This window comes from Heterodontus francisci, chromosome 8 (assembly GCF_036365525.1).
Source record: "Heterodontus francisci isolate sHetFra1 chromosome 8, sHetFra1.hap1, whole genome shotgun sequence".
NCBI lineage: Eukaryota > Metazoa > Chordata > Chondrichthyes > Heterodontiformes > Heterodontidae > Heterodontus > Heterodontus francisci.
The window spans coordinates 49,386,441-49,405,181 of NC_090378.1; the positions used below are offsets into that span (position 1 = coordinate 49,386,441).

At 42.4% G+C, this 18,741-nt stretch overlaps 1 protein-coding gene across 4 annotated transcripts in view; it reads right to left on the reverse strand.

The window, feature by feature from the left end:
• ipo13b (importin 13b) overlaps positions 1 to 18,741 on the reverse strand; it is a 200,659-nt gene that overhangs the window by 119,323 nt on the left and 62,595 nt on the right. For all 4 annotated transcript variants that reach the window (XM_068037110.1, XM_068037112.1, XM_068037109.1 and 1 more), the window contains one exon: positions 3,161 to 3,301. In XM_068037110.1, coding sequence (XP_067893211.1) covers positions 3,161 to 3,301 — 141 coding nt within the window. The remainder of the gene's footprint in view (positions 1 to 3,160; positions 3,302 to 18,741) is intronic.

The following is an 18,741-nucleotide window of genomic DNA, read 5'->3' on the forward strand; positions in this document are numbered from 1 at the left end:
GGACCTCTTCCTCACCAATCTGCCTGCCGCAGATGCTTCTGTCCATGACTGTATTGGTAGGAGTGACCACCACACAGTCCTTGTGGAGATGAAGTCCCGCCTTCACATTGAGGATACCATCCATCGTGTTGTGTGGCACTACCACCGTGCTAAATGGAATAGAATTCGAACAGATCTAGCAATGCAAAACTGGGCATCCATGAGGCACTGTGGCCCATCAGCAGCAGCAGAATTGCACTCAACCACAATCTGTAACCTCATGGCCCAGCATATCCCCCACTTTACCATTACCATCAAGCCAGGAGACTAACCCTGGTTCAATGAAGAGTGCAGGAGGGCATGCCAGGAGCAGCACCAGGCATACCTCAAAATGAGATGTCAACCTGATGAAGCTACAACACAGGACTATCTGCGTGCCAAACTGCGTAAGCAGCATACGATTGACAGAGCTAAGCGATCCCATAACCAACGGATCAGATCTAAGCTCTGCAGTCCTGCCACATCCAGCCGTGAATGGTGGTGGACAATTAAACAACTAACTGGAGGAGGTGGCTCCACAAATATCCCCATCCTCAAATGATGGGGAAGCCCAGCACATCAGTGCAAAAGATAAGGCTGAAGCATTTGCAACAATCTTCAGACAGAAGTGCTGAGTTGATGATCCATATTGGCCTCCTCCTGAAGTCACCAGCATCACAGATGCCAGACTTCAGCCAATTCGATTCACTCCGCGTGATATCAAGAAACGACTGAAGGCACTGGATACTGCAAAAGCTATGGGCCCTGACAATATTCCGGCAATAGTATTGAAGACCTGTGCTCCAGAACTTGCCGCGCCCCTAGCCAAGCTGTTCCAGTACAGCTACAACACTGGCATCGACCCTGTAATGTGGAAAATTGCACAGGTATGTCCTGTACACAAAAAGCAGGACAAGTCCAACCCGGCCAATTACCGTCCCATCAGCCTACTCTCAATCATCAGTAAAGTGATGGAAGGCATCATCAACAGTGCCATCAAGCGGCACTTGCTTAGCAATAACCTGCTCAGTGACGCTCAGTTTGGGTTCCGCTAGGGTCACTCAGCTCCTGACCTCATTACAGCCTTGGTTCAAACATGGACAAAAGAGCTGAACTCCAGAGGTGAGGTGAGAGTGACTGCCCTTGACATCAAGGCAGCATTTGACCGAGTATGGCATAAAGGAGCCCTAGCAAAACTGAGGTCAATGGGAATCAGGGGGAAAACTCTCCGCTGGCTGGAGTCATACCTAGCATAAAGAAAGATGGTTGTGGTTGTTGGAGGTCAATCATCTCAGCTCCAGGACATCACTGCAGGAGTTCCTCAGGGTAGTGTCCTAGGCCCAACCATCTTCAGCTGCTTCATCAATGACCTTCCTTCAATCATAAGGTCAGAAGTGGGGATGTTCGCTGATGATTGCACAATGTTCAGCACCATTCGTGACTCCTCAGATACTGAAGCAATCAGTGTAGAAATGCAGCAAGACCTGGACAATATCCAGGCTTGGGCTGATAAGTGGCAAGTAACATTTGCGTCACACAAGTGCCAGGCAATGACCATCTCCAACAAGAGAGAATCTAACCATCTCCCCTTGACATTCAACAGCATTACCATCGCTGAATCCCCCACTATCAACATCCTAGGGGCTACCATTGACCAGAAACTGAACTGGAGTAGCCATATAAATACTGTGGCTACAAGAGCAGGTCAGAGGCTAGGAATCCTGAGGCGAGTAACTCACCTCCTGACTCCCCAAAGCCTGTCCACCATCTACAAGGCACAAGTCAGGAGTATGATGCAATACTCTCCACTTTCCTGGATGGGTGCAGCTCCAACAACACTCAAGAAGCTCGACACCATCCAGGACAAAGCAGCCCACTTGACTGGCACCACATCTACAAACATTCACTTCCTCCACCACCGACACACAGTGGCAGTAGTGTGCACCATCTACAAGATGCACTGCAGCAATGCACCAAGGCTCCTTAAACAGCACCTTCCAAACCCGCGACCTCTACCAACTAGAAGGACAAGGGCAGCAAATGCATGGGAACACCACCACCTCCAAGTTCCCCTCCAAGTCACACACCATCCTGACTTGGAACTATATCACTGTTCCTTCTCCGTCGCTGGGTCAAAATCCTGGAACTCCCTTCCTAACAGCACTGTGGGTGTACCTACCCCAAATGGACTGCAGCGGTTCAAGGAGGCAGTTCACCACCACCTTCTCAAGAGCAATTAGGGATGGGCATTCAATGCTGGCCTAGCCAGCGACGCCCACATCCCTGAGTGAATAAAAAAAATGAGTTACATAAAATCAAAACTTTTCAAAGAGTTATTTTGCAGTCCTCTAACTCTGGACTCTCTTCCATTGGCCACTCACTTTGCCCCAACATTGGTGGCTGTGCCTTCAGTTGTTTAGGCTTTAAGCTCTGGAATTCTTTATCCTCCCTCTCCTATTTAAAACCTATCTCTCTGACCAACCTTTTAGTTACCCCTCCTAAGATTTCTTTATTTTGCATGGCATCAATTTTCATAAAATTACATTTCTGTGAAGCACTTTGAGGCACTTTCCTAGACAAAGGCACTATATAATTGCAATCTATTGGTCAGATTTTGTTCAGCAAAGCTGACAAATGAACCGATCTGAGAAGGGGGCAATTAATTTGACAGATTATCGTTCTAATATTCTAGTGACAATTACTTCACTGATCTAGGTCCTATTATATTTCCTGTCTCTAATGGTGTAGCTTCTTCATGTGAAACTCCTCATTGTATTCCCTACTCCCAAAATTTCCAATTTAGAAAATTCCATTAAAACTCAAAAGTTCCTGTTTATTTTCACATCATCACGTGAAGTGGTTACTTCTCACTTCAACCACAATTGCTCATTAAGACTCAACTCTCCTACAAGTTAAGGGACAATATGTTTATCGTCACAAACTAGATCAAGCAACACAGAAAAGGAGAATGTGCCAAATTTAATCTGTTCCTCTTAAATGTTTCAAAACAGATCACTTATTTTGTTTTATGTGAGCTACATTTTGCAGGTTTCATTTTTGTTTCAAATGTTTCTCTAGAAAGTAACAATTGGTAAAACAGGATTGAAGTGCAAGGTAAAATTTAAAAAATTGCAAGCTGAACCTTGAATGATTTTCTCCAAGAGCCACAGCGATTCTGCAGATACCATGTGATGTTTCCATGTCTCCATTTTGAACAGCTTGTCTCAGCTGCTCCTGCAATTGCAGGACCTGAGGGATCAGCTTCAGTAATGTGTTTACATATCTGCAATACCCAAAGAGAATCTAAGAGTTAAAACCAGGCAAAAGAAAATGCACATATACAATTTCAAAACTACAAGATACTAACAAATATTAATTCCAAACATTTTGTCGAACTAAGTCAAATAGCTAAAAGGCAACACAACAGTTTTATCCTTTAAAAAAATTGCTTTTTCCCCCAAAGCCTGCTACAAGTCAGACATTTTATTTACACCACTCTCAGCTTTTGCATGTTCATCCTCTTGCAGCTTCCCTCTTTTCATCATTGCTCAGCTAAGAAAACAAGAGGACAACCAGCTCCCGAGCCTCTATGAGACAACAGCCAGAACAATAGCATCCATGGTACTGGTCTTTGTGGGACACTTAGGTGTTTGCAATGGGTCTGGACACATTAATGTTTAAATCAATGATACTATCAAGCTACTGATACAAAGTTTATTGATTTGCTTCAGGATTTATGCACCAATGGACTACCAATCCTCCGAACTACACAATTCAAATAGGACAAACCAGTAAAGTAAAAGATAGAAGCACAAATAGGCTTCAGAGCCAGAACACAAAAAATAAGAGCAGGAGTAGACCATATGGACAATCGAGCCTGCTCCACTATTCAATAAGATCATGGCTGATTTTGGGCTTCAACTCCACTTTCTCGCCTTGCCATAGCCCTTGATTCAGAGACCAAAAATCTGTCTATCCCAGCCTTAAATATATTCAATGATGGAGGATCCACAACCCTCTTAGTGTAGTAATTTCACCTCATCTCAGTCCTAAATGATAAGCCCCTTATCCTGAGACTGTGCCCCCGTGTTTTAGATACCCCAGCCAGCAGAAGCAATCCCTCAATGTTGACTCTATCCAGCTCCTTCAGAATCTTGAATGTTTCAATGAGATCACCTCTCATTCTTCTAATCTCCAGAGAGTATAGGCCTAATTTACTCAGCCCCTAATCCCAGGGACCAATTTAGTGAACCTTCGCAACACTCCCAATCCTCAGACTCGCTACTCTTTTTTGCAACATTGTTAGTCTCTTGTTTTAATCTAATACTATCCTTAACGTCCTGAGTGAGCCACGTAGAGGTCCTTCTTGCTGAGTTTTTGTTTTTCGATGGAATGTATTTTTGTTGAACATTTTGAATTGTTTCTTTAAATGTTGCCCACTGTTGCCATACCTTTTAGTCTATTTACCCAATTTACCTTAGCCAGCTCTCCACTCTCACCTATGTAATTGGCTTTATGTTTAAGATTCTTGTTTGTGATTGGAGTATGTTACTTTCAAACTTAACATGGAATTCAATGGTATTATGATCACTATTTCCCATTGGATCTTTTACTATGACATTACTAATTAACCCTGCTTCATTACACAATACTAGATCTAAGATAGCTTTATCCCTAGTTGGCTCCACAATGTATTGGTCCAAGAAACTGTCCCGAAACAATCTAATCTTCCAGACCACTCTTGCCAATTTCAATGTTCTAGTCTACATGAAGACTAAAGTCCCCCACAATTATTACATTGCCTTTGTTCTAAGCTCCAATAATTTCTTGTTTAATGCTCTGTCCAATGGTATAACTACTGTTAGGGGGCCTATAAACTACTCCCTCCAGTGTTTACTGATTCTTGCTATTCCGAATTTCCACCAATACTGATTATACTTCAGGATCTGGTATCAGAAGACCATTTCTCACTAATGCCCTTATGTCATCCTTTATTATCAAGGCTACCCATCTTCCTTTGCCATTATGCCAGTCTTTCTGAAATATTGCATACCCTGGAATATTTATTTTCCAACCTTGATCATCTAGTAACCATGTCTCTGTAATGGCGATTAGATCTATATCATTTACCTCTATTTGTGCCACTAGTTCATTTATCTTCGTGCAGATAAAGAACCTTTTAATTCGATATTTTTTTTTTTACTTCAATTCCCTGCAATGACCTTATTCGCTGATGTACAATTTTTGTTAAACTCACTGTCCCTTCCTGTCCCAATCTGCTTGACTTTACCCACAATGCAATACTGTTCCAATGCCTCGAACTTTCTCTTTGGATTTCTAAATCTAACTTCACCGGAACCCGCCTCCCCGTTAGTTCACGACCGCTAGCCTTATCTGCTGGCGCACTCTTAAGTTTGTCCGCTCTATCCCTTCCTACCACACTCTGATTATTATTACCCTTATTGCTCTCTTGCCTTCTCCTCTCTCTTTAAATTATCACATTTTACTTCACTTGATCCCTCGTCCCCACTATTTAGTTTAAAGCCGTCTCTACTGCCCTAGTTATTTGAATCACCAAAACACTGGTCCTAGCACCGTTCAGATGAAAACCGTCCCAACAACACAGCTCCCACTTTCCCCAGTACTATCGCCAGTGCCCCATGAATCGAAACCCATTTCTCCCACACCAATCTTTAAGCCACACATTTAACTCTCTAATCATATTTACCCTATGCCAATTTGCTCGTGGGTCAGGTAATAATCCAGAGATTATCACCTTTGAGGTTCTGCTTTTTAAATTTAGCCCCTAGCTGCTCATACGCCTTTAGGCAGAACTTCTTTCCTAGTCCTATCTACATCATTAGTACCCACATGGACCACGACAACTGGATCCTCCCCCTCCCACTGCAAGTTCCTCTCCAGCCCCGAGCAAATGTCCCGAACCCTGGAACCGGGCAGGCAACACAGACTTCTGGACTCATGCTCTCGGCTGCAGAGAACTGTGTCTGTCCCCCTGATTATACTATCGCCTACTAGCACTACATTCCTATTTACTGCCCCCAGTTGAATGGCTTCCTGTACCACAGTGTCATGGTCAGTTCACTCATCCACCCTGCAGCCTTCGCTCTCATCCATACAAGCTGAAAGAACCTCAAACCTGTCGGACAATTGCAAGGGCTGAGGCTCCTCCACTTCTGCCTTCTTGATCCCCTTACTTGCAGTCCCTGTCCACTGACCAAATCAGAAGACCCTATCCTATGGGGTATGACTACCTTCTGGAACAAAGTGTCCAAGTCACGGTCCCACTCCCTGATCCATCACAGTGTCTGTAGCTTAGCCTCCAGCTCATTGACTCAGAGCAGAAGTTCCTCGAGCTGCGGACACTTACTGCAGATGTGATTACCGTGGATCATGTTGGTATCCACCAGCTCCCACATACTGCAAGGCATCACTTGCCCTGCCATCCTGATTGTATTTTAAATGGCTAATTATTTTTTTTAATTAATACCTCTCCTCACCAGCACTTACTGTACTAATTTAAATATTGGTAATACAATAAACATTACGGTTGAAAAACAAAACAGTAGACTCACCAGCTTCTTACTTCCCTTCTGCTTGCGTGTCTTAATTAGTTATAAAGGTAGCTACTTAAATTTTCATTAAAATTTTTCTAATTTCCAGCTATTAATACATGGAGACTAAAAGCAGCGTAGTAACCTAGCTATTTACAGATTGTAAGCTTGTGGGCTGCATGGGCCATATTGTGAACACCCATGGGCTGAACGGCGATTAAGTCAGACCAGGAACACTAAGACCTCAGGAGAACTCTTCTTTCCTCCGAGAGGTGGAAAGTCTTGTAATAACTCAGTTACTATCTAGGAGAGCCCAGCTGAGCTAGGACACTTGTATTGTGGAAAAAAGTGATCACCAATCAGCATATTCTGGCACTGAGTGCAGAATATCCTCCACATTCTCTTTCATTCTGCAACTCTTATGTTCTGTCCGCGGATTTAGTACTTTTGAGGGGTCAGCAATTTCAAACCAGAATTTCCTGTAGATTCAAAAGGAATTCACAGGAGTAACTGATTTAGTGAAAGAAAAACAAAAGATGGAAAAGAATTTTAAACGATATATTAATTGATAGTTAATGCCCATTTTACTTCAAGTCTAATCATTTCCAAATTAAAATACAGCAATAACCAAGACAATCTATAAAGTTTAAACATAGTTGCCTTTAAATAGCATGTCATCCCTTCAAGTATAAGCTATTAAAGATAAAGCTGCAAAAAAAGTTTGAATTGCCATTTCAAAAACTATTGGCAGATACCAGATTCTTAAGATCTACAATGGATGAGAGACAAATAAAGACATTGAGGCTATATTGCCAGCTGAAAAACTCAAAGCATTCAAAACTTTGCAGATTACTACAAAGAAAGCACTGAATTCTGGACTGGACATGGACAAACAGCAAATTCTGTACATTTAAGTTTTTCTCCCCCACTTTATTTTGAAAATGCAAGACTGCACATTCAATTGGCCTTGTTGGGTGTGTTGCAAGACACAACAGGTGAAGCTGTGGAAAGTATATCTGATATGAAGACATACTAACTAATAACCTTCACTCTTAGAGACTATGATCTAGCTGGACATTCATTTTGCTCTGCAGTTGACTACAAAGGAGTGGAAGGACAAAAATAGCTGATTCGATTTGCAGTTGGATCAACACGAGATTTAGTTTTTCCATAAGAATAGGAAAAAGAGCCTTTGAAAACACTGAGGAAAAAAAGCATTGTTACTTTTAGCGAGGTACATAAGGACAGGGCAGCATCTAAATTCTAGATTTCTGCAGTTCATAGAATAGTACAGCACAGAAGGAAGCTATTCTGTCTATCAAATATGTGCTGGCTCTTTCGAAGGGCAATCTAGTTAGTCCCACTCGCGTATTCTTTCTCCATATCCCTGTATTTTCTTCTCCTTCAAGTTTTGTCTGGAATTCAGAGATAAGGATGCAGTATTAAAAAAAGTACAGCCCATTTATGATGCTCTTGCATTCAATGGGTAATTGATGGTAGTAGTCAAGCTCAGTTGTCCAGCTGGTAATAGCATAGCAATCCAAAAGAAGCAAACTTCATGTCTTCATAGCCCACAACAGTTCAATGAGGACCCAGGCAAAGAAATAAGGAGAGAACTGTCTTCACCACCACCCTCTGTCAAATATCCACTGCCTCTATATTGTCAGACTGCTCATCAGACACACAATTCTACAAGCATCAATTTCCTCCAATTAGACACTGGGAAGGCCGTAGAAATTATATTTGGCTCCTACCACAAACTCTGTTCCCTCACCTACTGATTCCATCTCCCTCTCTAGCCACTACCTCAGGCTGAATGATGCAGTTTGCAATGCTGCAGTCCTAGATAACAGAGCTGAGCTTCGAACTCCACATGTTCTCCATTGCAAAGACTGTCTCCACTCCTGACTTCGCTTATCTTTTGCTGAAACACTATCATGCTTTTGTTACCTCCACCCTCAACCATTCCAAAACCTTGACACCCTAGCTTCCAACCTCCATAAACTTAAGCTCATCAAAACTCTGCTGCCCATATTCTAATTTGCACAAAGTCTTGCTTTCCCATCACCCCTGTGCTGGCTAACCTACATTCGCTCCGGGTACACCGAGGAGTACAATTCATCCAATTTAAAATTCTCATCCTTCAGTTTAAATCTATGTCCTTGCCTCTTTAAAGGTTAGCAACTTCCTCTAGCATTACATCCCTATAAACTTGACATTCTTCTGCCTCTGGCCTTCTGTGCACTTTCCGCCCCACTTCTGACTGCCACATTTTCTGCTGTCCAGGCCCCCTACTCTAGAATTTCCTCTGCAAGCATTTCATTTCTGTTATACAATTTAGTTACAACATTGCTGAAACAGACATTTTGTTGAAGCTTTTCATCTTACACTCATCAAGACAAATCGCAAGAATACCAATGTAAGAGAAAGCAACAAAATTATAAGAGAATGCTGACTGGTAGAGGTGTTGCCATGGAGAATGCGCCAGTTTATGGTGACTGACAGTTAACTGCCAAGCTTTGTTTGAAATTTAAACCAGGCAGCTTGACTCTTATTAATCAAGGTACTGCCCTGAGGAATGAACCAGCGAATGGCGATCACTTACTTTGTTTAGCTGAAACAAGCACAATGTGTGTACATGTTCTTTCTGTCTGCAAAGAACAGGGCCCTGTGCAATAATATACGTAGCTTCCAGTACGCGCAAATGTGCCATACTGCGAGCCCGACTGACCATCTTAAATTGGTTGTCAGCATAATTCTTAGCACATGGAGGATTATTTAGCTAAACAAAATAAGTGACAGCCATTTGCTGGTTCATTCATCAAGGCAGTGTTATTTTTACAATTTATTTTAAAAGGCATTTAAATCATGAAAGCCTCCCCAACATAAGAACACAGAAGAGAAGCCTTGGAACATGCCTCCACTATATAATTCGTCCAAAGAAACCTTTTGTTGTGCTAAAGAAAGATTATGGGTTTATTATGCATATTTTATATACAGTCTTTTGTGTTCATCAGGTGAGCGTAGTTAGTGATTTGAAATTTAATCATTTTTGTAACCAAGTTTTCTGTGATGTGTAACATTTTAAGAACATTGAAAGACAGCTAAATTTTCCAAAATGAATAATGAAATGGGGGAGTGGAGTGGGAGAAGGAGAGAATTCACTAAAATGCTTTCAGCTATTCCAGATAATAAATAGGCTAGAAAACAAAATGATTTAGTTCTGGAGGTTTGAACTATATTCGCTTAACAGCAAAGATAATGCTAACGCTTTCTTAAGCAGTAATGGAATAATAGCGATTCCCTGCACCTAACAGAACAGTAGCTTCATTATTTGGTCATTCAGTCCAATCTGTCAAATCAACAAAATTTTCCTTGCACAAACTAATCACGAGAATTTATGAGACGTAGACTTGTCATGTACAAAATGAAATGCAGCGAGTATCTGAAGGAATGTTATGACTAACATTTAATGTGCAAGTTTGTTAAAACTGATCCACTCAAAGCAAAATTAAGAACCGTACTTTACTCCAAGGACCCATGAATTCTAAATGTTTGTTCATATATTGACTCCAACTTTATATTGATCACAAGCTATGCAAAATTAGATGTGGCCAACAGTTATTTCAAAGCAAAATATATTTCCTACAAATAAATACTGATGAGGAAAAGTCAGAAGACATCAGTGATTTTTTAATGGAGCAACATGGACACACTGCAATATATTATTTAATACATGAGGATGAGAGTTTTTGTTCTCATAGGTCATCATTAAAATGCACAAAAAGCACCCTGGGGCAGGAAGCAAGCGCTAATTTTCAGGGTACATTAACACAAGCAGTGTTGTAAACTTCAAAGTAGTTGAATTAACACCATCAGTGGTCTGGAAGCAAATTAATGTCATGCTTCCCTTCCCCCTTACCCCACCAACACAGAAAATAAATTGCTCCATACCTTTTTGATACAACTTCAAAACCACACCAACTACTGGTAATTGTTTTTCACAATGAAGTATAATTACGGTACATCAAAAAATTAGGCTAAAATCAGACCATATGCAACCTCTGCCTCCTGTTTGAACCTGACTTGAGCTCCTGCCCCATTCTACCTCCATATCACCTACCTCTGTTCCTACTCAATCCATCTGTTGCAAATGCACACGAGGACTTTTCTAACTCTAGATTCAACTATTCCAAAGCTCTTCTGGTCCTCTCCATAAACTTCAGCTCATCTAAAACTCTGCTGCCCGTATCCCATCCCACTTGCCCATTATCCAGTGCTCACTGTCCTACGTCGGCTCCCAGTCCCCTAAAGAACAAAAGAACAAAGACAGTACAGCACAGGAACAGGTCATTCGGCCCTCCAAGCCTGCGCCGATCATGATGCCTGTCTAAACTAAAACCTTCTGCACTTCCGGGGTCCGTATCCCTCTATTCCCATCCTATTCATGTATTTGTCAAGATGCCTCTTAAACGTCGCTATCGTACCTGCTTCCACCACCTCCCCCGGCAGCAAGTTCCAAGCACTCACCACCCTCTGTGTAAAGAACTTGCCTCGTACATCCCCTCTAAACTTTGCCCCTTGCACTTTAAACCTATGTCCCCTAGTAACTGACTCTTCCACCCTTGGAAAAAGCTTCTGACTATCCACTCTGTCCATGCCATTCATAACTTTGTAAACCTCTAACAGGTCACTACCCTAGTGGCCAACATCTGAAGATGCCCAACATAAAAGCAATAGAAGAGATTAGGGAGCATTCAGGATTGACAGACCAAACAAATCAAGGGTATCCAGTATATTGAGGTACAAGAATTTAAAAGAGTGAAATGCAATCACAGAACCAAAAGGTTGATTTGTTCTTTCATGGAAATTTAAAAATTGTGCACTTAAAACTCCACTTCAATAAGCACTGCACAGAAATATTTGGCAGGATCACAAGCACACAAAATTCAAATGGACCGAAGCATGCAGGTAAATTTATATTTTTACACCAAATGGAATCAACTCAGCTTTATAGTTAGTCCAAACAAGTTACAATTTCTAGGAAACAATGAGGAAGGCCGATACAGTAAAGTGAAAATATTACAATCTCTGAAGCAAAATACTGCAAATGCTGGAAATCTGAAACAAAAACAGAAAATGCTGGAAATACTCAGCAGGTCAGGCAGCACCTGTGGAGAGAAAAACAGTTAATGTTTCAGGTCTGCGTGACCATCAGAAATATTACAATTTCTGAATTCACTTAAAAGACAAAACACTTCCGCCATGCCAACAAAATTAAGCCATAGAGTCTGTCACATAGAAAAATTCACGTGAAGACAATAAAATATTGCAAGTCTTGACAAAACATCAACTGCAGATTGTTTGGGAACTACCTACAAATACAGTGGGGCTTAATATAGGTCACCAAGCATTGAAATAAATATTTCAAGAAATGCATTATTCATGCTTTGTTTTGCTATGCAGCTTCACTTTTTTCATGCCCTGTATTTTGCAGACAGGGAATATTTCTGGACACTGACAAAAAACAGAAACCATTCAGCTTTATTGTAGTTCACACCAGTGAAACTTACATCAAGTGCCAAAGATTGAGATAACTGAAATTTATACTTTCATCTGCAATTTTCTTTAAAAACTGTTTAGACATAACTATCAATTGGGAAGTACTATAGTATCTACATTTAACACTATTTATATTTTATTACAGAAAACTATGCAACTTGTAGGTACTAAGGGGGTTAACAATTGCCATGTTTAATCTGCTGTTATTTAAATTAATAATTTAAATTATTGAAATTTAAACCAGGCAGCTTGACTCATTAGTCAAGGATTGCCCTGAGGAATGAGCCAGTGAATTGCTGTCACTTATTTTGTTTAGCTGAAACAGTCACAATGCTTGTACATGTTCTGTTTGCAAAGAACAAGGCCTAGTGTATGAATATATGCAGCTTCCAGTACGTGCAAATGCGCCACGCTGCAAGCCTGACTGAATCTTAAATTGGTTGTCAGCTAATTCTTAGCACACTGAGGATTATTTAGCAAATGTTGTTCAATCGTGGAATCGCATCTAATGTTTGACACTGTGTTTTGAGTTTCGGAAGCACGGACTGTTTGGGTACGGCCTGTACCTTGCCCATTACGAACAGCGGAAGAGACATGTTGTTTGATACAATCCACCAGCCTTTGGGATGTACAACCTATATACCTAGCATCACACTGGCATTGAAATTCATACATCACATTACTCATTTGTGTGATAGGCAGGATGTCTTTTTGCCTTGATGGCAGCATCCTGTTAGTGTTGCCACTGCACAGTAGCAGTGCTAAACAGCTAGCTTCACCTGTTGCTCAAATTTTTGGGATACATTACCCTTCCAGGGTAATTTGAGGAAGACGGGGCACTTTTCAGGGTCGAAAATGACTGCCTTAGGCCCGTTCATAAATTTGCACGATATACGAGAAATAATCTGATCAGGGTAGCCATCGTCACACATGATGTCTTTGATTCACTCTATTTTGGCATCAAGTTTGCATGGTGAGCAAATGGCTCAGCCCTATTTAGGGGGTTGCCGATAAAGCCAATCTTATAGCGCGTGGAACTGTAAGAATCCCAACGCGTGTATTGAACAGTGAAAGTAGGTTTGTAGTAGACCATGGTCGAAAACCCCTTAGCAGATTTCTCAACTAGTACGTCAAGGAAAGGGAGCTCATTTGACTGCTCCATTTCAAATGTGAATTGGAGCACAGGATGGAGCCCATTAAGATGTGTAAGGAAATTATTGCATGCAGCTGCGGATTCAAACATAGCAAACAAATCATCTACATATTGGAAATATGCAAGAGGTAGGAGATTAGGTGTCATTCCCTCAAAGATACCTTTCTCATGGAACCCAAAGATGTTTGAGAGCGCTGGGCCTAGAGGGGATCCCATGGCAACACCATCTATTTGGGCATACATGGTGTCATTAAAACTGAACTCAACTGCTCGAGTTGGCGAGCTCATAAGTTCAATGAATACTGATTCACGCAATAGTGGCGGGTCTAGATCGCCATGGGTATTGTGCTGCAGTGCAAATATCTATGGTTTCCTTAAGCGGTACATTGGTGAATAGGTCAGCAATGTCAAATGAGCACGGCATTGCTATTGATATGTATGGTCTTCACAAATGTGAAGGAATTCTTCACCGTGTATGTGGAGAACTTGCTCAAAGCTGGTTATAACAATTCGCCCAATCATTTGGCCAATATATGTTGAGCAGAACCAGTCAAAGCTAAGATGGGCGTAGAGGTACATCACATTTGCCAATCCTAACACCTTGACTTTGAAAGAGCATTCCCCTCCAAATGTAAATATTGGCATCCTAGGCTCTGGGCAGCCAATTCCGAACTTTGAATCTCATTACAAGGTTCCAGAGAATACACTGAGGCATTCATGTGACAGTCTGGCCATCTCTGTGGAAGCTGGGAGTTTCCTTGAACAAAGGGAGTCAAGCCAGTAATTCAGACTGTGCAGCAGGAGAAAGGCGGTGTGCCTCCCCCTCTCTTGATAACACAAGTTTGAAAACCATCTGCGACTGTGGACCCTCCAAGCCTACAGATTGCTACAGACAGAGACCAGGGAAAGAAAGCCACCGACAAGTCAGCCTCCAAGAAAGCCCTGAGCCAAGTGGGCCAGCCACAAAGTGCACTTTCACGACCCAAAGACTTCAAGAATACAACTTCAGCCGGAAGACTGAATCATCCGACTTCACAGACTGTGTATTTAATTGCCATTTATTCTGCACTCTAATCCAACCACAAAATATACTTTTCACTCTGTAATCTATTTGTGTGTGTGTGAGTGTGTGTGTGTGATTATCGTGCGAATGTGCGTGAATGTGCAGCATTTTTTTTTTAAGATCGGGTTTAGATTGTTAAGTATAATAAACTCACCTCTTTCCAATTGGTTCTTTCACAATCTCATTAAAGGTAAAACACTCCCTGAGGTGGTAAGCACAACCACTGTTCAAAATGAAATAAACCCTGTTGCGATCAAATAAGAGGAAGGGCAAGAGGGGAGCCTGTGAATCCCCCCCCCCCCCCCCACCCCTCCCCACCCCCCCTCCCCTCCCCCTCCCTCACCTGGCTGTAACAAAGACAGGATATCTTGATATCTTGATAACTGCCCTTTGTATTTCAATCAAGACAGACTCAGTCACAATAAGTGACAGACTTGTAGGAGTCATGGGGATGGAAATGCAAGTAAAGGTATTCAGAGACCATTCATGACTGGAATGTTGATGGGAATCGCAAACATTCCCCATTGTGTGACATGACTTAGACCATCAAGCCACCTGTACAGCTGTAGAGACAATGTATGGACGGTGAGGACATATTTGGCCAATCTAACTATTATAAACTAATCAAGAAGAGACAATGTATAAGAGGAGAGGTCATATGTGATCAATCGAAAGGGTTAAGGTGGAATGTAACCGAATATGGAACGAAGTAATTCTTGGAGTCGGGGGGGGGGGGGGGTAGGTGGTGGGAAGATAAATGAAAGGTGCTGAGAAACATTGGGGCACACAGATTCAGGCAACAGAACAGAGAAAAAACTGCGCCGTAGCAGCTTGGGAAGCAAGAACTGAAGGTACACTGCACTCTGCTGTATAACTAGTCCCGTTGGTTACGTATTGCTTGTAAATTCTTGCTGTGCTTTATAAAGTCTCTATCTTCAGTTAAGAAAACCAGGGTATGCACCGCGTGGGTCAAAGGCCATCAACCTCCCAATCAAACAGAAAAAACTCCTGCAGCAAAAAGGTTATTAACTGCTTGCTCAAGCCAGCTTTACATCACTACTTCTCTCTTGACCACTCCACTGCCTCTGATTTGTCACTCAGTTTATCTGACAAGGTATTGGATGAGCAGAAATTTCTTTCAATTAAATACTGTCTTTTGTCCCCACCATGAATTCAGTTCCCTAGACACCAATTCCATCACTCATCCTGACCACTTTTTGAGGTTGAACCAGACTGCTCACAGCCTTGGAATCCTATTTGACCGGAGCAGAGCAGCCGATCCATGTGCTCTCCATCACCAAGACCACCTACTTCCACCTCCATAACATGTCTGACTCCTCCCCTGTCTTAGTATCATCAGCTGCTGAACCCTCATTCATGCCTTTATTACCTCGAGACTCAAGCATTGCAATGCTCTCCTGGTCAATCTGCCACATTACGTGCTCTGAAAACTTGAGCTCACCCAAAACACTTTGCTGCATGTATCCTAACTTGCACCAAGTCCCATTCACCAATCATCCCTGTGGATGATCCACAATGACTCCCAGTTCAACTAACTCTCAATTTTAAGATCCTCATCCTTATGTTTAAATCCCTCCATGGTCTCACTCCTTCCCATCTCTGCAACCTCCTCCAGCCCTACAATCCTAAGTGATCTCTGCCCTCCTCCAATTCTGGCCTCTTGCACACCTTTGTTTTACCATTGGCAGTCATGCCTTCAGCTGCCTAGGTCCTAAGCTCTAGAATTCCCTCCTTGTGCCTCTCTACTATCCCTCCTCCTTTAAGACTTACCCCTTAGAAACAACCTCTTTGACCAAGCTTTTGGTTACCTGTCCTAATATCTCATGTGGTTTGGTGTAAGGGAAAATGACTTTATACTGTATAAGAGAGTGCTGACTGGTTGGCAAGTGACCTCTGATTGGTACAGGCGTTGCCATGGAGAATGCACCAGTTTACAGTGACTGACAGTGCAGTTTTGGTCTCCACATTTAAGAAAGGATATACTTGCACTGGAGGCAGTGCAGCAAAGATTTAATAAATTGGTCCCTGGGATGAGGGGGCTGTCCTATGATGAGAGGTTGAGTAAATTGGGCCTATATTCTCTGGAGTTTAGAAGCATGAGAGGCACTCTAATTGAGACATACAATATTCTGAAAGGGCTCGATAGGGTAGAAGCTGAGAAATTGTTCTCACTGGTCAGGGAATCTAGAATACAGGAATAGAGTCTTAGGATAAGGGGTCAATCATTCAGACCTGCGATGAGAAATTACTTCATTCAAAGGGTTGTGAATCTTTGGAATTCTCTACCCCAGAGGTCTGTGGATGCTTCATCGTTGAATACATTTAAGGCTGGGACAGATCGATTTTTGGTCTCGCAGGGAATCGAGGGATATAGGGAGCGGACAGGAAAGTGGAACTGAAGCCCAAGATCTGCCATGATTGTACTGTATGGCAGAGCAGGCTCAATGGGCCAGATGGTCTACTTCTGCTCCTATTTCTTGTGTTCTTGACTGTTAACTGCCAAGCTTTGTTTGCATTGGCATTGTTCTGAGGAATGAACCAGTGAATGGTTGTCACTTATTTTGTTTAGCTGAAACAGGCGCAATGTTTGTACAAACATTGGTTTGAACAGAGTCAAGTTGCTTGGTTTAAATTTCAAACAAAGCTTGGCATTTAACTGCCATCAGTCAATGTAAATTGGTGCATTCTCCATGGCAATGCTTCTACCAGAGTTCAACTGCCAACCAATCAGCACTCTCTTCTCATACAGTATAAAGTTGTTGTTTTCCCTTACATCGGCATTCTTGTGGGTTGTCCTAATGAGTGCAAGACGAAAAGCTTCGACAACATGTCTCTATTTTCAGCAATACTCAAGTTCTGTACTAACTATTTAAATACAAATTGTTGTTGCTGACCAGAATTGTTACTTGACTAACAAACAATTGTTTTGCTGCCATATTGGAAATTTCCTGAGCAAGGATTTATGGTGCAACAATTTAGGCTGTTAAGGCCTCAACCGCCAGTGATTGCGGTTGCTATTGTGGAAGTACAATAAAAAGGAGCAAATCAGTAATGATTTATTGCAACATCTAATATTTAGCAACCTGTCCGCAGCCATTGAATATTCATCTGTCACTTAACATTAAAAGAACAAAGTGAGTCCTGACAACGCAGAGCATGCGGAGCGATCACGGATGTCATCAGTGCATGCGAGCATTTGCCAGCTTAACAGTATGAATGCGTGCATGTGAGCACTGACGTCACTACGTAATGACATCATCATCCCTCAATAGCCGTGATCGCCGGCTCCATTTACCCAAACAGTACCCCGCTTCCTCCCGCCATCTTTCCTCGCCGCTTCCCCCCTCAGCCACTCACTCCCTGCTTTGCCACTACCTTCCCTCAGCCACTTGCTTCCGCCTTTGCCACTTTCTCCACCCAACTCCCAGCCGCTCGTTCCAGGCCTGGATTCTTCCCCCTTCGGCTCATCACTCCCAGCCGCGCTGCCCAAAGGGCAAGCCACCGAGGGTATTTTTGGGTGGGGCAGGGGGTGCGCGAACAGGGATTGAGCGGCTGAGGTGGGGAAGGAGGGAGGGCGGGAGCAAGTGGCTGAAAGAAGGCAGCGGCAAGGCGGAGAGCGTGTGGCCGAGAGGCGGCGAGCAGACGGGTGTGGCAGGGAGCGGTGAGAGAAGCGCAATGGTAGGAGGGAGTGGGGTAGGTTGGGGATGGAATGGAGGCGGTGATCACAGACACTGTGCGGACTTCAGTTTAAGGCTGCATTTGCTTTTTGTGACAAATTGAGCAGCGCCATCTTTATTCCTGGCAGCTGCCTGAGATGTTGCAGAGAGTGATGTGAGGCTCCATTTGCGCATGTGCCAGTACTGCGCCACCGAATGGTTGCGTTGTCAGCGAACCCACGACAATAAGAAAACGCAAGACTGTAAAACAGATTGTCATTATAAAAGATTGACAGAAAAATGAAGTGAAATTTGACATTTGTTCCATCTGAAAGTAAAGGTTGTGGAAACAGACTGTTAGCATAGTACAGACATATTGAGATTGAAGTAAATTGAATGTGATGGTTATCATGACTATAATATAAACATGGTGTCTCATCAGTCCTTCTTGACCTGTTCCCTTGAGTCATTTTTCTTGGAACTGTACAATTTTATCATATTTTTCTTCAGCCTGTGTGTAGATGACCAAATAGTGTCCAAGCACAGCAGTACCAGTTCTCCAATATAGAAGCATATGAATCTTTTTTAATGTCAAGATTCCCTGCATTCTGGTGGTTCAGAACAAAATTTTATATACAAGTTAAAATAAATAGATTTTAATCCCAAATTATAACACTAAAATTTCCAATGAAGCCA